At 40.9% G+C, this 22,208-nt stretch overlaps 1 protein-coding gene across 1 annotated transcript; it reads right to left on the bottom strand.

Moving 5' to 3' along the window:
* Positions 1 to 2,840: 2,840 nt before the first annotated feature.
* cebpg (CCAAT enhancer binding protein gamma) lies at positions 2,841 to 21,293 on the bottom strand. Its single transcript, XM_080729642.1, has 3 exons — positions 21,155 to 21,293; positions 18,126 to 18,467; positions 2,841 to 6,232 (listed from the first exon to the last, which is right to left on the bottom strand). Exons 2-3 carry the CDS (start codon positions 18,303 to 18,305, stop codon positions 5,834 to 5,836), a joined length of 579 nt encoding a protein of 192 aa, XP_080585768.1. The 5' UTR covers positions 18,306 to 18,467; positions 21,155 to 21,293; the 3' UTR covers positions 2,841 to 5,833.
* Between the last annotated feature and the right edge of the window lie 915 nt (positions 21,294 to 22,208).

Below are 22,208 nucleotides of genomic sequence, written 5' to 3'. Positions count from 1 at the left end.
GATTGTTAGACTACACTAAACAGTACAATCCTCAGTAGTTCATTAATCAGTTTCTATGAGAGGCTGCCAGAGTGGAGCAGGAATCAGAAGGTCACTGGTTTGACCCTTGGCTCGACGAGTGTACAGTACGTAACGTGTCGAAGTGTCCCTAAGCAGGACACTGAACCCCTAACTCCTCTCCATCTCATGCGGTCATCAGAGCCATCTGAGCAGCCATCAGCTGGTTGGAACTGTAAAAGCTACCCCTCCACGGGGACCAGAAAATACACCCCCTTAACTTTCCTTTACCGTACGAGCCCATTTGATTAGATTTGTACACTTTAGCTACAGTAAGTGATTGATAGTTATGAAACCAAATGGACCATTACGAGGCTTTAATTCAGAGTGTCCATTTGGTTAGATATGAACACTCTCGCAGAGTGTGTACAGTATGTTCCCAGCAGCATCCGTCAGTGAGGCAGTTTTTCAGGCCAGTTTATGAACTGTATTCAACACTATATGGAATAAAGACCTCCTGGCGTGCATTGTACATAATTCAGTGTCTCGCTTAATCAAATGTACTCAAGAGTGCAGTGTACTGTCTTGGCTGAACAGTGTGTCAGGGTGACACTTCACTGACCTTTGCAGAGTCAACATGGGAGATGTGACTGTATTGTTGCTGTGAATAATGTGTGTCTGAGGTCTTATCAGGGCTCAGTGGACTGCAGGTCTCAGCACTATCAGCTTTATAGCTGCAGTACAGGGACTTGGCCGCCAAGTTTTATTGTTCTCGTTGTTTCACTGAACTCAACTGTGGACAGAAACTTGTTCATCACTGGGAAGACAAATTTAAACTCATCAGGGTGAAATCAGGAAATCTGGAACAACTGTTACAACTTCAACTTCTGTGCTGAATTTCAGGTTGCAGAAATTCTGTTTTGCTAAAATTGTCATGCTAATTTAACATTTGCATGGTTTCAGTGAGCTGTAATTATCACAAACAACAAACATCTAAAGTAACTTAACTATCTCTACTCCCAATAGGACAAATTAATTCAACGTAAAAAACTATATTTAAAATAACAGAAAATCACATTTCTGTAACCACATTAACCCTAACATCCCTAATTTGCATAGACTAAAAGTACTTAATTCCTACATGAAATCCTGAAAAGTTCAAATGATGGGTCAGACCTCAAGAACTTGGCTTTATGGATGTAACATCTCCACAGTCAAATTAATGTTGACAATTCGCTGAAGTTTATGGTTTTTGTTTTCATACTATAATACTACATCCTTATTCCAGCTTAACTGAATGATTGGTTTGAGTGTGAAAATAGTTCTCACATTTCAGCCAGAATCCTCATGTGTACATGTGTGGTAAATTATAAAATAGGCAATATTTTATATACATTCTGATATCCACAAATCTAGTGTCAAATGTGTTGGTGGAATAAATACAGTAGAGTTGTGACTTATAATATTTATTCCTTATTATTTAGGTAGGTGCCATTTCTCTCTCTCTCTCTCTCTCTCTCTCTCTCTCTCTCTCTCTCTCTCGTAGTGGCATTATAATCAGTGTTCATTCTTTCAGCAAATTTTGATTTATCTTAGTCTTAGTCTTTTGAATAACACACAATTTAGTCTTAGTCCTGTCTTGGTCTTCTGAAATAGATTTTGTCTAGTCTAGTCTTAGTCGACTAAATATAAAAACATTTTAGTCTTAGTCTTTTGGGATTAGTTTTAGACTTTTAGTCTTTGTCTTTTAGGATTAATATAACCACATACTTCTGAATAAGTCATTGTCTTCTGCTGCCTGTTATTTGGTCAAAATAAACCATACATAAAAGATGTAACAGAACAATGCTCCGGTGCTGTTAATATAGTGATGTTTCATTTTGTGGAGGAAGAAATTATGGATGAAGCATAATTGTGCTGCCATAAGAACCATTAGTACGAAAGTACGAAACGGATTCTGGAGCTCTGACATATTCTTTTATCCTCTTTTAAAATAGCAGATATACAAGCTCACTGTGTGTCACATGGTGCCAATTTTCTTTTTTTTTGCGCTTTTTAAGCACACATTTTCTCTTCAGAGGGTCCTTGCCCTAGCACAAAACATTTTCAGATGGGGGGTCCCCGGCCAAATACATATCATTTTGGGGGTCCTTGGCATGAAGAAGTTTGAAAACTACCGATATAGAAGGCATTTGTGGAATCGGCCTCAGGTCTTAATGGGTTAAAGGTTCAGTAGGCCTAGTGTGTGTTTGCTGTGAGGTTGAGGGAGTTGTACCATTAACCTGCCGTGTACCGAGTCTCCACCCTGCTCTCTCTCTGTTTGAACAAGGGTTAAATAAGCCGTTTTCAGTGAGTCAGCTCAGAGAACAGGCTGACATAAAAATAGACTTTGGCCTGGCCCTCACCTAGTGACGGAATGATCTTAGGGTGAGCGAGACTATTGTTGCTAGGTGGGTGATTCAGGCTCACTGCGGTTTCATAATGCTGACTGTAGAGAGGTCACTACTACATTCCATTCCTGTCAGATTAACTTCAAACTGTGCTTAGTGTTTCAACTGGATGATAATTTGATCGGGGGAAAAAAAACTACCTTCAATTCTAAACTCCACTAGAAATGTACTCTGTTCTGTACTGGAGGCTATGTCAATATGAACTGCTGTGTTGTAATTATGTGAAGCTAGAGATCAACCAAGTCAAATTCCTTGTGTAAATCCACTTAGTCAGAACTGATTCAGGTTATAGAAAACAGGGTTCTCTCTTCTACAACCCAGTGATGATAACGGAGCAAATGTTATTCATTTTATAAAGTGAACACAATGCTGAATAACGACCAATGACGGCAGTTCAACTTTTGTACTCAATTTTAATTTACAATGCACGTTTCCCCAATATACTCTTATAAAAAAAGCAAGTCACAGCTAAAAGAGAGAAATGCTGCCCAGCAACATTCATACCAAAGCAAAAATATGCCCTATATCCATGGAAGTTGCTATTGCAATGTCATTTTATGGATAAAATTGGGTTTTGGCTTCATGTCAAATTGTGTGCATTTTTTTACTCTGACAAAGATGCTGCAAACCTGCATAATGTTTGACAAAATGCTTTCAATATGTCATATTGTACAATTTCCCATCTTTAGAGTATAACATTCCAACTGTGTGCCCCACATGCAAACTTTCAAACATGCTGCTCTTTCGCTGAAGTAGTAGAAAATAAAATTAAGGGGAAAAAACCTAGTGGAAAAGGTTTTCTGGAAAGCTGTTAAGACTGCCAGGCACGTCTGTTAGAAAAGGTTCAAAGTACACCACTCCAAACAAAGACTGACTCTAGATAGAATTTCATCCAAATATCAGTGAATTAAATTCACTGATATTTATAACACACACACAAAAAATGTCAATAAATAGGTTACCTGAAAGCAGTGATCACTATTAGGCAAAGGTTTCTAATGCTATTTTTTGAACTTCCTTAAATCAAAAAAAAAAAAAGAAGAAAAAAAAAAAGCTATGAACTCATCCCTACATCCATAATTCACATTTAAAGCTATGTTCAGACTGGCAGCCCAAATCCCGTTTTTGGATTGGTTGAATGATTGGTGTCACGAACACACACACAAAGAAAAGTTGATTTATGCGTATCAGATTTGAGCCTGGACACTTATGCTTTGTAACAGGACGGTGTCACTCACCACAAATAGCAGATCTACAAGTTCAATTGTGAGCTTGTATCTCTATTTTCTTTTAGCGTGGCGCCATCGTACGACAGAGCACGCCTATGTTGTTACCACAGCAACTAATGCAGAAAGGTCGACAATATCTGAATACACACATGTGATGCGACAGTCAGTCAGTCATAAAGATCAGATTTGCCTGCAGTCTGAACAAAGCCTTAGTTAATTGGAATGAAAACCCATTTAAGTCTAGAGTCACTCCTCAGTCTGAACAGACACAAACATCATCCCAGTGGGATTTGAACCCTCCTACACAGACGATCCCAACAGCACCACACCTCGCCCTAGCGAGGCTGCAGGCAATCACCAAGCCTACAAACACCACCGCACAGGTAAATACAAGAACACACAGCCAGTCACGTCTCAGCCCGTCTATCCACCGTGGTACGGGGGTGGCGGTGCTCCGTTAATTAGCGCCGTGGCTAACGAGACAGATGCAGCTTAGAAAATGATACCATAATGGGCCTCCGACCACGTGGAAAAGACAAGGTGGGAGGGGATGAGAGAAGACACGTAGAAATGTACATTTTACACATTAGCCCCTAAATCCAAGACTCTTAATCCAGAGCGCCTGAGTGACGAGTGAGTGGATAATAATGGGGAGAGGGACTGGTGTGTTGCTGAAATGCACACTTTTGATAGACTGTGTGCAGAGAACAGGATTAACCACATGAACCCTAGCGGGCCTATTCTGGGGCGAGCATTCAACAAAAATAGTCTACCACCTCACAACGCTTGTAGATCGGCCAAGAGATTTTTTCTTGAAGGGGGCAAAAAAAAACAAAAAACAAACAAACAGAAGTTGTGTACATAGGGTCTAAATGGCTATGGCTGTGGCATTTTAGTATGAACACACAGGGTCACCGGGACAGCATGACCAGAAAATGGGTATGCATTTTAACATAGCAAAGGTCTAGCAAGGAAAACCTCTGGTAGACAGAAAGACACATGGACAGCACACAGTGGGTTAGTATGACTGTCTCCATCTGTCTGTCTCCTGGGTTTTTGCCTGAATCAGAGGATTAACGTGGAGCGAGGATGTGGTTTTGATGCCACCACGAAACGTTCTACTTGTAATACCTGCCGAGTGCTGAGATTAGCCTGTGGTGTCTGCCTCTGGGGCCCTCCTAAACCACACACACCTTATCCACAAACACAAACATCTGTCTGGGTCTAGGATGCAGGCTTGGAGAGTGTGCGTGTGTGTGAGGTGAGATAAATACAGCACAGACATCTCTGCTTCACACCCACCGTCTGCCCTTTTACATAAGAGCTTCAAGAATGAATCATTCCGCTCAGTTAAGACATACAACATACATGAACAGATTGTATACATCAAAATATGGAAAACAGTCCCTACGTTACCCATAATGTGTTAAAAAACATCTAAAAATGTAGTGAACATACTTAGTCTTAAAGTGATAAAACTATTTTTATCAAAGCTTTTTGGTGCAAAGACACAAAAAGACCTGAAAAATGAACTAACAATAATTAGAAAAGTTCAAATACACATCTCACCAGTTATAATTATATAATTTTACATCTCTAGTTCCACTGGAACATTTCTGGGATGCCATAATTTATTGATAAACCTTCAGGATGGGTCAAATTGAACCAAACATCTGTGATGATAACGATACACTCTCTCCTGTAACATCTAAACCAGCTTTAATATATACACATGAACTGAATGGAACACAGTGCCTTTTCATTTCAATTACCAACTGCTTGCTTTTTACTGGACAGGACAAACATCTATTTAAAAGAGATGGTGAATACAGTTGGGTCCATGGGTTAATAGTCTGAATCATTTATGTGAGCAAATGTGAACACACAAAAAGAGTAAAAAAGAAATGAAAGAAATAACGATTTTGAGGGTACATATCTGAGAAGGGAATGGAGCAATTCTCCAAAATGATGATAGTGAGGTGGTCAGCCACCCAACAACAACAACAAACAGCAAAGCAAACATAAGTATAACCTTATTATAATTAAGGTTTTTGATGAATGATAACTTCTTTGTTGGTCATTGTTGTTGCTGTTGTTGACCTCATCAGAAACTGCTGCTGTTGTTTTTGTTAATTGTTGTTGTTGACAGTGTCCTCATCATTGGCCATTACTGTTATTGTTGTTGGAGGATGCGGGGCTGGTGCCCTCGTTGATCCCACCCCCAGACGGCTGGGGGGCGTGTTCAGCCAGGTTGTGGGCGTGTTCCAAGAAGAGGTCTTTGAGCACACTCAGTTCCTTGCTGAGGAGTTTGATTTTGGCCTCCAGTCGTTCGTTCTCCTCCTTGAGCTCGTTGACTCTCGCCTGAGTGTCCTGAGCTTTTTGTTTAGACCTCATGCGACTCTTCTTCACCGCCAGGTTGTTCCTCTCCCTGCGCTGGCGGTACTCATCACTGTCCTTCTCTGCGTGAGGCTTCTTCATCTTGCTGGGAGGTACTGCCTTCCCTCCTCCTCCTCCGTTAGCCAACGGTGGTGGGTTAACCGGCACCAGCTGGGGCACCTGCCAGAGGATAAGAAATTATATATTATAATTATGAATTATTATTATTATTATATTAAGAGCTGGTCCACACACACTCCCATTTTTCTCCTATACACATTTATCGTGGGGGAACAACTGACCAAGTAATAATAAAGCAAATGTCAAAGTGCTACATTAAAAGGAAGGACAAAAACATTTAAAGGATTACAATAATAATACAATGAAATTAAATGAATACATTCAGATCAGTGATCAGACTAACCAATCAGCATTGGCCTGGCTTGGAAATTCTACCCTGAAGTCCATACTCCATAGAGCTACATGGAGTTGATACAGTTGATCTTACTATTCCTTTTAAATAAACATACCTGGCAATGTTTATTTATTCATGGGGTTATGTGAAGGATATTATCAAAAGATTTGCATATTGTGAGGACAATGAGATGTTTTCTTTATGCTGTTTACCGAACAAAATCAAAATACAGATGAACGTATCCTGTGGATCAAGCTCCGTTGCAGACAGGCCCTGTGCCCGCGCCTGGAAAGAGCAAGATGATGGCACAACTTCTTATACCATGTTTGGATCGCGGATTCGCAAACACATTTTTATGGGTTGCGAGTAAATATCTATTTATTTCGTTTCCTACCTTTACAAATATATATTATTTCAAAAAGTTTAAACAAAAGAAATCGCAACTTTACAAAACGATTCCAAAATTTTACAAAAGTATTATATAAATAAAATGGTATACCGTAATCTTATAATTTCCATAAATACATCTACAAAAGCTTGTGGATCTGCTATTTTTGCTAGTTTGCCTGGCAAACATCTAATTTCTCTTTTGGGTCTTGAGCTAAAAAGTTTGGGAACCACTACTCTAGATATCTCATAGACGACTAGATGACTGACATGACAGGCTGGCCACATGAAGTCCCAGATCCACATTGGAACCAACCAAGCCGTTCCCATGTGGATCCTGAGATCCATATGATTGGGCTGTCCTCGACGCAGGATTTATCAAGTCGACTCGAGTCGCGGGGGTTAATCCGACGCGTCAACGAATCGTTTATGTAAAAAAAAAAACACGTCAACGTAATACAATAAAACAGCAATATGTTTTAAGCCTTTAAAGTGAATTAGATCCATGAACTACCGTGCATATTGAGACATGATAGCGGTGGACAGTGACACTGGACATTAATGACGATAAGATTGCGTCCAGCCGTGCGTAATTGTGAATTGTGGAGCAGAGTAGAACGGGGGAGAGAATAATGCATCTCTTTGACAGCATGTCATGTATTATTTCCACAAGTTGTATTTTCTCAGAGCAAAGCGCTGCTGTATCAAAAGAGCTATGTTGCCGATCTGGTGCGAGATAATAAAAAGAAAACAGTTCGCCCGTCGCTATTCCTCAGCCTGAGTCCAACCACCACACACCCACGGCAGTGAAAGTGAAAGCGCGTCGCGCTGGCTCTGCTGCTTCTTTGGCCAGCTCTCAAGTAGAATAACAACACGTCGACGCATTTCCTCTCCAAGCAGTTAACTTCAAAATAAGAGCTCCCTGTCATATGATCAAGGCAACTTTCTAACCCTAACCCTAACCCTTTATTTTTAAGTCTAGTTTACAAGTAGTAGGAAGTATGGACTCAATAAGAATTACATGACAGTTACAGTCCAGCGCTCTCATACCGCACCACAGTAACTGGTGTGATAAAAAAATATATATATTTTTGACGGCTCGACTCAAACAATTGGCGTCGATTCCGGGTGCTTAAAACGACGCGTCGATTCGTCAAAGCACCAACTCACGTTGTCTAACATTGCAATGGTGATTGTGGGGCCCTTGGTGAACGAACAGTGTATGGGTGTTGGGGGCATCATTTGCCTTGGAATGTTTTCAGAGGGCTAGCTAAAGATGCTAGTTTAGAGTGAAATCACTATTTGTGACCCAATGTGAGACCTTTACATTTGGTACAAATCCCTCCACGGCACAATGAAGACCTTTATAACGGTGACTAAGGCTGGGATGGTATAGATTCTTTCTTATCGCAGTGAAAAGGTGCGTTTTTATTGGACTATGTCCATTGTCTCTAAATGAAGCACTTATACTGTAGCTATCAGCTGTAGCCCACATCTTTTCAGAGCAGCGCTACTGTATAGAGCTAAATCCTTTAAAAACCCAACATGACAAAACGAAATGCAGAGATAAAAACAAAAACAAGAACTGAGTGTTGACGTTGAATGCATCATGCCCAGACAGGCTCTCACTTTACCTTGGAGCTCTCCCCTGAAAGTAAAGTGACCCAAGGTTTGTTTTTCCTTATGATGAAAAACAGTCAATGATGACAACTAAACTATGATAATTGTGTTTATGGCAAACTTACATTTCATATTGCACACCATATGCACTCCTGTAACAAGAGGTTACTGTGTCAAGTTACAGGAAAGCACATGGGCGAGTGCACGCATCCACCTGGATGACGCCAGACTGCTGGGCGAGCGCTGGTGCTTTGGCATGGGATCAACTTTGACCCAAAAAATACACAGACCAGGTTGGTTGTTTATGTTGGACAAACTGTGACCAAACTGTGGTCATATTTTCTCAAATATGAAGATGACTGACGTCTGACATCATAGATGTCTGATGTCATAGACGTCACAATGTGTCCATATAGTCGCGGGCGTTAGGGAGGTAACATGGCCATTTCGTGCTATATTAGTCTAAAAGCGCCAAATTTCGCACAGATGTAGCCCAGGGCATGCTCTAATGATTTAGCTAGGGCGCCCGAGTCGGCAACCTTCGGGGTCGCCACAGCGGCCAAATCAAGTTGGGCTCCCATCGACTTTCTATACAGGAGGAAAATACCCTGAAAAAATATATATTTTTATTTTAGTATTTAATTAGGATGTGAGGGGTCTAACTAGGGGTTGTCATGATGCTGAATCCATTGCAAGCATTTGTTTTGCACAAAAAACTATTCCTTGGGCTATAAATGGCCCCAGAAAACGTCATCACTTTTCACTGTTTTGTGGGCATTTTCTTGGGCCATTTATAGCCCAAGGAATGTTTTTTGTGCAAAACAAATGCTTGCAATGGAACCCCTAGTTAGACCCCTCACATCCTACTTAAAGCAGATTCTTTTCTGAGTATTTAATAGAAAGTCGATGGGAGCCCAACTTGATTTGGCCGCTGTGGCGACCCCGAAGGTCACCGACTCGGGCACACTAGCTAAATCATTAGAACATGCCCTGGGATACATCTGTGCAAAATGTGGCGCTTTTAGACTAATATAGCAAAATATCCCTAACGCCCCCGACTATATATGGGCATTCCCAAGGGACAAGGACGGTATTGCATCAGTGATCTGATGTCATCAATGTGTTCTGACTAGTGATGCCGCAATACGATATATGTATCGCATATCAGGAGTGATACGAGTAAAAAACAATTATCGTATCGGAATTCAGCTAAAATGACTGATAAAACGCTCCGATACAAGCACTCCATTCCAGGAGTCTGCTCCAGTGACAGAAAGCAGCATGTCAGTTTTTTGTATTAGCAAAGCCAGCAGACCCAACAGCCCAGTGCAAAACTTGCGAAAAAGACAACCACACACTGGCTCCCAACGTTTGAAAAGCGTGAAAAACGTTATATGTGGCATTCATGCAGAGTTATCATTAGCAGCTAGCTTAGCCACCGACTGACTGCCCACGGTTTCGGTACAGTAAAAAAAAAAAAAAGAAAAAAAAAATCCAAAGATTTCAGTTTATTTAACTTAAAATATCTGTAAAGTAATTACAGGGTTCCTGCACCATTTTAAAAGTAAAATTTAAGACTTTTTAAGACCTTTTTAAGACCTCAACAAATGTAATTTAAGACCCAAATCGCCCTCCCGGGCCGTTCGCCCTACCTCGCGCTCACCGCGCTGACGGTGGAGATGACGGAGGCGCGGCATCTCAGGCGACCTTGATCCACGTGAGACACTGCCGAGCGAAGCTAAAGCAAGCGAGTAGCCATGTCGAGCGTTGCGAAGGTCGCATGAGCCAACTCAGCGCCGTCCGAGTTATGTCACGATAGGGACAGAATAGTAAATAATTTCAACCCCAATTATCATTACGCTTGATAGACACCCAGGGCGAACGGCTGGGAGGGAGAACAACAACTTGGGGATTGTGTGTGTATTCGGACAGCAGGTGGGTCAGCAGACCACCGTCACCGTGGCCTGTCACCATTATTCAGAATTGGAGATGCACAATATTGTCTTTTGAAACCATAAACCCAGCTTCTGCAGTGAATTACAACTACAAGATGCTGTATTTACTGACTCATACATACAAACAGCAAAATGTTGGGAAAAAAATAAATTAAATATTAATATACAATAAAAATATAATAAAGCCTATGATATACAGATCCAAATAGCCAAGTTAGGGACTTGTCTTAGAAGACAGGCATACATCACAGCTGAGAATGCCACCCCTCAATGTTAATCTCAGACAGTCTGAGATCACCATAACAAAGGAAATTAAATCTACTATGTTCAAGTTAGAGGGTTGGTTGAGTTCCTTTATTTGGAATGGGAGGAAGCCTCGCCTGAGAATGGCCAAGCTTCAGATGGCCGGTGCGGATGGTGGTCTAGATCTGCCTAATATTAGGCTTTACCAACTGGCTGCACATCTCAGGGTGCTTACTGGCTGGCGTATTCCTGACCCATCTTCAATTTGGCTTGATATTGAATCCTCTCAATCTAGATGCTCACTTTGGAACTTATTGTTTATCAAAGACTTTAATCTGTGAAGGAACTATGTTCTAACCCCATCTCACTGTGTTCAATTAGGGCCTGGAGGGCTACACGTTCTATCGAGAACCGTTCTAAACTAACATCTCCTCTTACTCCAGTAGTGGGTAATCCCGACTTTAAGCCAGGTTATGAGGATGGGGGGTTCGAGGTCTGGCGGGCACAGGGCATCAGGAAGCTCGGAGATCCATTTAAAGGTCCAATTTTGATGTCCTTCGCACAGCTGCAGCAGCGTTTTGGTTTATTGAGACCTGAACTTTTTAGGTATTTCCAAATCAGAGCTTTTATTACTAAAGACACCTCACTGTTAACCAATTGTTCGGCTTCACAGGTGGAAAGTACTCTTTCTCTCCGATTGGCTAAAAACCTTATCTCTATTTTCTACCAAGTTCTGAATTCAAATTCCTCCACAAACTCCCATGCTGTCAAACAGCTATGGGAGAAAGATTTCAACATATCTATCGATAATGCTGATTGGAATGAAATGTGGACGTACGCAAAGGAGATTTCTGTCTGCAATCGGACTAAATCCATACAGTACCGCATATTACATCGTATACATATAACTTCTGTCCTTAAAAACAAAATGGATCCTAGTGTGTCCCCACTTTGCCTCAAATGCAAAACAGAAATTGGTAATTACGTTCATTGTCTCTGGTCATGTGTGAAGCTCCAGAACTACTGGTCTGATGTCGTAACAGAACTGTCAACCATTTTCGGTGTCCCCATAGAACCAAACCCCTTGTGTCTTATACTTGGTCTCCCAGATGGTCATATTGTCAATGCCAATCATAAGAGGCTATTCAATGTGTTAACGTTCGCTGCCAGGAAGAATATTCTCCTATTTTGGATCAAGGATGTTGCTCCTTCCAAAAAGTCATGGCACAATATTATAATGGAATGTATTCCTTGTGAATACATAACATGTATGTTACACTCCAAGATAGACGCCTTCTATAAAATCTGGGACCCCTACTTAAGATTTATCGGGCCCACACTGTCTGCTGCTGTGCTTAAAGGGTTCCCATGTCGGCCTTGACTTCTATCTGTCGCTGTTTCACTTGTCTTGAAGTTTCTTGACTGGTGCTGAACTGTGCTCAGTGAATCTAGTTCCGATCTGGTTCGGGTGCCTGCCTTCTCCATTCTGAGGGGGTCGTGGGGGGGCTGGGGATTGTGTGCTTCGCTCATCATGTATTAATCTTATTGCCTGAGCTTGTTATGTTTATTCTTTTGTTTTTGTTGTTTCAGTTTGTTTGTCTATTTTTCCTTTTCTTGTATAGTGTTGTGTGTTGTATAGTGTGTTGTTGTCCAAATAATGTATGTTTGAAAAATTAATAAACATATTATTCAAAAAAAAAAATCTACTACCCAGATCAGTGCATGTAATCATAGTGAGATATCCACTTAAGTAGTGAATATTAGTAGGCCTATACATATGGGTCTAACATTGCTTCAGTTATTAAATCAAATTCTGTACACCTACTTCTGGCGTTTTAATTGCTGAAATTGTACCCATCCTTTTCCAATGCAAGTAAAGCAAGTATAATAAAATTATCAAAATCAGAGTTCCATATGCACCCCCAAAAATCTCCTGAATTCTGACTGTCTAATGTTGGCAACCCTGGTCACTGAGTTAAATTATTATATTACTGATCGTGAACGGTACTGAGAGAGAGGGGATACACGGTGTATTGATGAGCGTGTAGAACGTAAAAACGCTCGGTACAACAGCTGTTGTAAATCACAGATGATTGGTGGATTCTCCTCTTTGAAAACGGGCTGACTAATGACTTTATGACTGTCAGCTACTCAGCTTCATTCGGTCTCACAGGCAGAAGAAGGAATGTGACAATATAGCCTTAGCATGTAGCTCGGCTAGCTAATTCCACATGGTTGAGGAAAATCAACAAACATCGATTACCGGGTATGTTACATCCCCGCATCAATGCAGAATCGCGCACGGCCGCATCGCGAATTGTCTTAATCTAAAACTTTTTAAGAAGTCCATCCACAGCCCACAAGCACATCTCCACTACACGCCAAATGTGTTTACTTGTATGCTCTCGTCTGTGCTCACTGCTCACTCACATACAGTGTGAGAGCGCTACATAACTAGGGAGGGCAGTTGATGTGACGGGAGGCTAGGGGAAAGGAGCGCTTGTTTTGTTAAAAAACAAAACTACCCTCTTCTCCATCCACATACATCACCACAGTACTGACAAAACGGGCGGAGCCGAGAACAACAAGCAAGCTCCTCTTCCCACTGACTGCTGCTCGCTTCAGCCTGTTAGCGGTCTCTCGTCGTCTAATATTAATAAATCAAATAAACGAATCAAATGAATACGTACAAATGTTTATGGCTTAATTGTCCCATGAGCCTTAAAAACATCATCTTCAAATTTAATGCCTACGGTCAAATTTAAGACCTTTTAAGACCTTAAATTCACGATTTTTTATTTAAGACTATTTAAGACTTTTTAAGGACCCGCGGGAACCCTGAATTAATGTAATTGTTTTCCTATTCAGACACATACTGTATTTTCTGCCTTTCATTATTTTCAAGGAAAAAAAACTTATATCCCTTTATTTGATGCCTTCCATTATTATGCTCAAGGGGGGAAAAACACCTCATGTCATTTTGCCTCACGTGTGGAGAGCATGGTGGACAGAGAGGAGAGGGGAGATCTGTTGCAAAGAAAACTAAACTTTACAAAGGTTTAGTTTACAGCAATTATACATCAACATTTAATCTCTGCATAAAGATTTAAGGATGCTATGCTTATAATGATTGCAAGAAGAGCTGTTATCTGTCACAGAGTATTTTGTTGGAACTGACATAACTTTTAATGAGCTCCTAGTGACTGGAGAGCGTTAGGTAGAGCCAACGTTAGGTAGAGCCAAATCAATCTGCTAATTTATTAATGAGATAGTGTCGCCTGCCGAATATGGACAATCTACAGGCTCCCTAGTACGTGCCATCATGCTTGTGGATCTGCTGTTTTTGGCGAGTAACATCAGCCGGATTCACTCGCGGATCACGGACAACTCCGCCAGTCATTAATGTATTTATTTTTGACCAAAGAATTGCGATCCATAAAGGCATATTGAACCGTGCAGGGTGTACCGTACAGTTCAGTTTTAAACCGTAAAGGCCTGTCCATACTTTGAAACCGCCCTTTTCCGTCAAAAGGTCCGGTTCGACTTAGGGCTGTCCTCGACTCAGGATTTTTGAAGTCGACTCGACTCGAGGGGTTCATTCCGACGCGTCGACGAATCGTTTTATAGTCTACTTTGTGTAAAAAAAAAGAAAATGTTGCTTTAAACCACGTCAACATAATACAATAATACATTAAGATGAATTGAATACACAGTGTTTTTGGTGATATCGGTGCGCGAGCACAAACGTTATCTGCATATCAGTGTACAACACACCGAACAAATAAAACTTCTCCGCTGTTCAACTCTGCCCCGTCTCGGCAGCGTGCAGTAGAGATGAGACATTCGCGAACGATTCCGCTCTCTTGAACGGCTCTTTTAAATGAACGATGGGATCCAGTCCGCAGTCGCGGGACAGAGGATCATAGACAGGGGGAGGCACAGCTCCCAGCTAGAGCCAGCAGTGTGTGGACATGTCACGGACGCAAACACAGCGAAACAAACAGGATTACAACACTGGAACAATTCAGAAGCACCCTAATTAGAAAATGTAACTAGTAGCCTACACTTGCGTATGTTAATTTGACTTTAGTAGATTGTTTACTTCGTGGACGTGCGTTTGTGCTGTGGCAGGTTATTTAATATGGGATTTTGACAGCGTGCTTCAGCTCTCCTCCCGGCTCCGAATGTTTTAACGAAGCGGCGGTTCTGGCCGTTCCGTCTCACTTTCACCCCTACGCTGGTGCGAGACAATGAATGACTGTTCGCCAATTGGAAGTACATGACACCAGTCCAGATGCACCGCAGTAGTAGGCTAACTGGTGATATAAAAAATATATATATTTTCGACTCCTCGACTCAAACAATTGGCGTCGATTCCCGGGGCTTAAAACGACGCGTCGATTTGTCGATTTTTAGAGGACAGGGCTAGTTCGACTACAAAATGACGTCACTCGCGACTTCTGAAAAGCATTAGACCGAATGAGAGTTCAGAAATTTGCATGTCGGAAAGTCCAACTCGGACAGGCCACCCTAGTGTCTACTAGCAGGCGGCAGCAGGGGCCAGGGGCGGAGAAAAAAACAACGTCATAATGGAAAGGGAGCAGTTTACAAGCTCTCAACATGTCATGTTGCAAGGCGTTGTGGGCTTGTAGATCATCTATTTTCATAAAAATATCACTTGATCAATCTTTTTTTAACATTCCAGACTACAAAATCAGAAATAAATAGTAAAGTTATAAAAGTGTGCTGCCTGCCAGATAGACATCATAGAAAGACCTAAAATATGTGCTGTATCGTCTCGATCGATTTCGGAATCGTATCGATTTAGATGCTGCCATATCGTATATATCGTATCGAAGGTGAAAAATCTATATCGCAGTATCACTAGTTCTGACACCATTGTGATGTAAGAACAAGGTCAGCTATCTCCTTCTGCTGAGCTGGGATGAGGTGTCACGCACTGTGACGTACGCCCAGGATCTGCAGGTTTCTATAGTAAATGCGACCTACGGTCGCAATAAGACATAACTTCCTAAACAAGATAGTGAGCACTATTATTCTGTCACAAGAAATGTGCACTAAAAACAAAAACATCATATTCTACAACAGGTCTATTCTGCAGCCATTAATCATGTTCAAGTAAGGATAGGCGATAAAACAATCTTGACAGTGGATCACAGTTATATTTCCGTCAAACGATGATAAACTTTGGCCATTAATACTCAATAGGAATAGATCTAAAAGCCCATCATAGCAGAAATAAATGCAACAGCCAGTCAGACAGCATTTCTTTCTGTCTTGCTCATCAAGTACATGCCCATTTCCTACTGTGATGCACTATTTACTTTGAAGTGAAGAAACAGTGGAACAGAAGGGAAAGCAATGAGGGTGAAAGTGCATTCGTATTATTCTCCAACAGCGATGAAATTATTGATACAAAAGGCTACTCGACGTCCATTAGACAGAAGTGGATGGATATCTCAAAAGTGACACAAAAGATGACTGCTAAGGCGGCCTGCAAAATATGCCATCAGTGGCAGTGCCAACCAAAACAGGAAACACAAATCATTTCCATTACAGGCACCATCCTAGAGACCACACTCAGTATGAAAATGTAAATGGTAAAATGTGGGCTCAAATTCCAGCTACAGGTTTTTCAGAGTACAGTACCACCACAACAACAATCAACCGCATCGTCTTTTTCAGCCATTCCTCTACATGGGAATGACAGACCTGCCAACCCTGGGAATTTTTTTGAGTACTCATGCGTGGGCACTTCGTGCCCGCGAGGCGCCCGCAGCGCCCGCGGTGCAAATTTTGCGGTTTCGCTGTGCATCGACTCGCACGACACCACGGCCATTCTCCGTATCATCTTCTTTATACATTAATCTGATTAATATCACTGTTATGTATCCGAACAATAACTCGTTGGCGTCGCTGTGAGATGCATGCATGCTGAAACTAAACCAAAACCACCTTCTTATAACTCTATGACCAAAACAAACAGACTCCGTCCGCCAATCGGTTAAATTCTTCTTCTGTCGACAAAACGAGCATCGCTTCCGTTCTAGTGCTCCCCAGCGCCATGCACCCCATTCGCACACCATTCATGTGGTGCCTGGGAGGAACTACACGGGACAGAGCAAAAATGTTCGCCTCACTTTGAGCCACAACACCATGTACAACACTGATGCAGAATGTGGACCCCCGAAAATGCGTAGCCGTTAGAGGAGTTTGTGTACCTGCGTACAGAGACTAAAAATGCGTGCTTACTACGCAAAATGCGTACAGGTTGGCAGGTCTGGAATGATCAGAAAGTAGTGTATAACCAGTGCAGTTTCTTACTTTATAGCAAAATATATGATGCCCCTGAGCTGCCTTTGTTTATACACCATTTATAAACAACATGGTTGTTGATTTTACCATGGACACGCAATGTCGGAATAAGCCAATGGTTGTATTACTTGTCACAACTCTGTGATCACAGGAATAGACCGTTTGTCAGCCTTCTGATTGGTCCCTGAGACTCCCTGACTGGCCAACCAGAAAAAATCATTCACTTTTTGCTATCGGGGGTGGAGTTGTGCAGTGAGAGAATGTTGCTTCAGGCTTTCAACAACGGTCCGCTCTGCGCGGCACGGAGAGCGTGCAGTACGGCGGCGCGAGGTGATAGCGATTTCGCTCATTATAATGAACTAGTCCTTACCCGTTCAAAGATATGAGCTCTGAAATGATGTGCAGTGTGTGGGTTATGGGATGTGCACTGTGCACACAGTATTTGAGGGATGGAAAGTAACTTTAACTGGTGCTTGCATGATAATATGTAGGAGCATCCATGTAAGAAATACCCGTTTCGTTTAATGGCTACAGAGATACTGTGTACCGATCTGCATGATTTTTGGACAAAATCTGTAACAGGGCCAGACAGCAATGGGGATTCTGTCCCACTGGGATTAAACAAATTAAAACATATATTTTCGTGGGAAACCCCCTGTTTTGCAATTTAACTACTGTAACTTTGACTTCCCTTTTTATTAATATCACCTAGATGTTTTTCCTTTGGTACTTTAAATTGCAATAATGAGGCAATGAAAATACCCTCTCCCCCCATTCACTGCCACTATAAAAACAATCTGCCCAGGGTCATTTGTACCACCATAGTAACAGGGCAGAATGGGGCGGGATTTGCAAATGAGAGAATTGTAGGATTAAGTGGAGCATCAGACTGGAGCTTCAGACACATTTTTTTACTTGATTCATCACCCACAAAACTGGCTAGTACTAGTTTACTTTTTCAAACTGTATTAATTCCTTAAACTCAGTACAGAAAACTAATGAGCAAGCTAAAATGTAAATACTTTTAAGAAGAAATATGCAAAGAATATCTCCAGAGATGACCAGACCAGAATCTGTCATGGAAACTAATGTAATAATAATACTACAGTCATCTCACCTGCTGTAGGCCTCCGATCACTGGGTGGAGAGACGGCGACGAGGCAGCAGTTACGACGACAGCAGTAGCACCAGTGGGCGGGGCTCCGGCAGTGTGAATGACGTGGTTCTGGATGACACTCACACCGTTGTGATCCGATTGGTTGGTGTGTTTAGGCTGCTGCTGCGAAGGCCTGCTCATTTGGTTCCAATGTGAACTGTGACTGGCCGACCAACCGTATGGAACGGGGGTGGGTGGGGTGCTTGGGTGAAGCTATCCAAGCTGATGGTGAAGGCTCGGGTTGATTTCGTGGGAGATCCTCCTAATTGACAGATCTCCCGTAGGGACAACAGATTCTGGAATCTAGTGAGGTGAGAATGAGAAACAGTCTTTTAATACCGTGTTTAATAATAAATCATCCAATTAGCATAAAAAAAGCTTTTATAGTCTAATACTTTATATAAAAGGTTGGTCAGATCAACGGGCACCACACTGACTCCCTCGAGTCCTTGCTAATGCGCGCTCCAGGTTTTAAGTTATTATGCACATGACCATATATGGGTTTAGTGGTCGGATGTGTGGCTCTGGTCAGGTTCTCCAATATATTATGCCTATATATGGGCATATCGGGTTTGTTTATGGTAATATGTCTGACTCATAGTGACATACCTTTATATGGGCATATCAGGTTTGTTTATGGTTATTCAGAGCAAGGAGAGGGAAGCACGCACATCTCCAAAAAAAAAGGGAAACATCGTTTCGACCCATATGGGTCTTCATCATGAAGACCCATATGGGTCGAAACGTTGTTTCCCTTTAAAATAAAATTGTCGCTGGAGCTGCTGAACAATGTGCAGACTTCTCTTCTTCCTATGTTGTTTATGGTTATGTCTGACTCATAGCGACATGCCTATATATGGGCATATCAGCTTTGTTTAAGGTTATTTCTGAGTCATAGTGATGTGGTCGTGGTCCGTGGGCCATGGTCAATTTGAATATAGGATTCATCTTGATTATTTGATGAATCAAAAAGCAGAAGAATAATCAATAGTTGCAATCCTCCCTATTGTGCAACCCAGAATGAAGATCACAAAATATTCCATCTTAAATGGATTTAAATGTTTTGGGTTTATTAGGGCTTCCAGCATGAGGAACTTCAAATCACATCACATCAGTACTGTTGTATTGTCTCCAAGGATTCACCAGCTTGACCACATGAACCCTATCGTCCCTATTATTCAGTGAACATTTGGTGAAAATAGCAGTTCTACAAGGTCACAACGTGTCACAATCTGCTATTTTCAGCGAATAGATTTGCTGTAGAGAGAAATACTAGAGGACGTAGTATAGAGCCCAGGGGAACTCCAGACAATAAGTGGTTAATCAGTTACACACCTGATGATAGCAATGGGTAGACAAACTATTAGAATACAATAATCCTCCTAACTAATAATAATAATAATGACACAAAATCTTCTAGTGCTTGTTATATTTTACTACCCAAATAAAAGCAAAATTAAAACTAAATACAAAGATATACATTTATGATGCTACACATACAGTAGTCTAAGTTACAAGTAATTTCAGGCAAAAATATAAGATGGAAATAATTTTGTTTAAATGAAATCCCAGATTAGAATGGAAATAACATTCAGATCTCGTTTTAGGATGATGCTGTGAACTAAGCATGCACTTGGTTTTCCCCCCCACTTCTTCCATATGTCACACACAGGAGGAATATGACGTTAAGCAGCTAACACAGTATTCTCCCCCTTGCCATGATGTAAACCAGTTCCAGTTTTAACTCTGGGGGTGTCCTCAGCAATTAATTATTTATTAATATTCTAGAGATTGCCAATTAGCTGCCTCGGTCTGATTGGTCCTCGCGTCACTATGTGTCGGGTAAACGCACCAAGCAAGCGGCTCCAGATTGCCTGTGGATTGCATCATCACATACCTCCCTTTGTGTTCAGAGAGAGAGGGGGCTAGCAGGCAGTGGTTGAAAAAGTACTCACGTATTTTGCTTAAAAGTACCATTGCTGTAATATAGAAATACTCTGTTTTACACAAGTAAAAGTCTGGAATTCAACATTTACGTCAGTAAAAGTGTAAACGCATTGGTATCAAAATGTACTTTAAGTACCAAAAGTAAAAGTATTCAAATCTTTGAAAATAGCATATATATATATATATATATATATACATATAAAAGTATATATAGGCTATTTTCAAATAGTCAAGGTATAATTAGGGCTAAACTTAAGTGTTATATGTATGTTTTATAATATAATGTATAGGCTATCTGCAAAGTAACTAACTGATGTTTTCAAATAAATGTACTGGTGTGAAAGTACAATATTTGGATCCAATATGTAATGTGATAGAAAGTCAAACTATTGGAAATTAGATTGTAAATACACAAGTCAAGTAAAGTAAAGTACAAATGCCTCAAAAAGTAAAAATGTGTATGTTTGTATTGTACAAGTTGTACTTTACAATACAAACCCCAAAATCAATCCTCCAGTTCTAGTTCTTACATACAGTACTTGAGTAAATGTACTTAGTTATTTTACACCATTGCCACTAACAGGGGGAACTCCGTAGTCATGCAGCGGTAAGCACAACCACAGTTCTGGTTGGGATGTTGAGGATTATCCATCCATCACCGGCACATTGACAACACCCTTCATCAAACGGGTGGAGAAAACAACTTTATTTTATTTTGTTCGTTATAAATGTGCTGTAGTACGTTTATGACCACTCGCTCTGCGTTATGTCATAATATGTAACGTAACGTTACACAATAAACAGACATGCTTCAACGCAGTTTGACTGAGACACCGCGATATTAACGTACATAACACAAAACAACAGTAACGTCATTCTATTCAAGTGGTTCATCCTCATTATGTATGAGTAGTTTATCACACTTGTTATTATTTCCCCGAGCAGTTTTTACACAGTTAGCTGTAGTGCTAACAAGCTAACTCAGCTCTTTCTCTTTGGCGACAGTGAATGGGTCATTAGAATAAACACGACACACGGCTTACCTTCACGGAGCGACCGTTAAATTAGTCTTCCATCAAAGTTTAGAAAGTTTAATCGGTCTCCTTTTTTCGGCGGAGTTGAGAAGCGCTGATGTTTTTGTTTAGAGACAAGCAGAGAGAGGTGTGCTGGGCTGCTGTTGCGAAATCTCTGTTACCATGTAAGGACAATGATCGGAGTCAGCCAATCAGAGCGGGCCTCGACTACTATCAGCCAGTCACAGTGCCCGGCGGAAAAGAGTGATGCAATCCCCTGTGTGACAGACAGTTCACTGGGCCAATAGAAAAGTAAGGTTTTTGGAGCTGGGCTGTTTATGTAATAGGGAAATATATGTCATGAGTTCACAGTGAGTGACTTCATCACCTAGACATGAGAAAATAACAATAAAGGAATATTGTTCTATCCATCCACCAATTAAGGGAAAATAGTTTTGCTCATGGAGTCATTATTATGAATCCTGAAGGGATCAGAGTCAGTCAATATGTATTTATAACCTGTGCATTGTACATCATAATGGTATTATTCAACATAACAATGTTATTTCTAGTCTAGTAAAAGTTCTGATAGTATAAGCATTGATATAAACACTTGTGAAAACACTTATTTTATTTTAAGTTATTTCAACACTTGAAAGGGATATTTCACTTAAAAAAAACTTGTAACACATAGCCTATACAGTAGTAAGGGAAACATGTGAAAATCTGGCAACTAAATCGTTACCAATACATTTCTTTACCAATGTGTTCATAAAGGTATGTAATAACATGTATTAAAAGGTTGAAATTCAACTCCCGGGGGAAACTCTGAAAAAAACTGATCAAACTCGGGGTACCGAATAAAAAAATCTTTAATTTGTCCTTAAGTAACTTGTGAGCACTCAAACTAGGGGTTTTTCATGATTCTGAGTTGATTGCTAGCATTTATTTTTCACTACAACCACTCCTTAGTGGAAAAACTGCCACGCCCACTTTTGCATTTTATAAAGTTGCATTTATCTATTATAATTAGAGAGGTCAGTCAGTAGGTCAGTCACACAATGCATTTCCACCTTTATCTATT

This window comes from Nannobrachium achirus (genome assembly GCF_963921795.1).
Source record: "Nannobrachium achirus genome assembly, chromosome: 7".
NCBI lineage: Eukaryota > Metazoa > Chordata > Actinopteri > Myctophiformes > Myctophidae > Nannobrachium > Nannobrachium achirus.
This window is presented reverse-complemented; position numbering and strand designations above follow the sequence as displayed.

Coding starts and splice junctions, on each gene's coding strand:
- cebpg (XM_080729642.1), bottom strand. CDS start 18,305: ATGAGCAGGCCTTCGCAGCAGCAGCCTAAACACACCAACCAATCGGAT. Junction 6,233..18,125: donor TGATCGGAGGCCTACAGCAG/GTGAGATGACTG, acceptor ATCCTCTGGCAG/GTGCCCCAGCTGGTGCCGGT.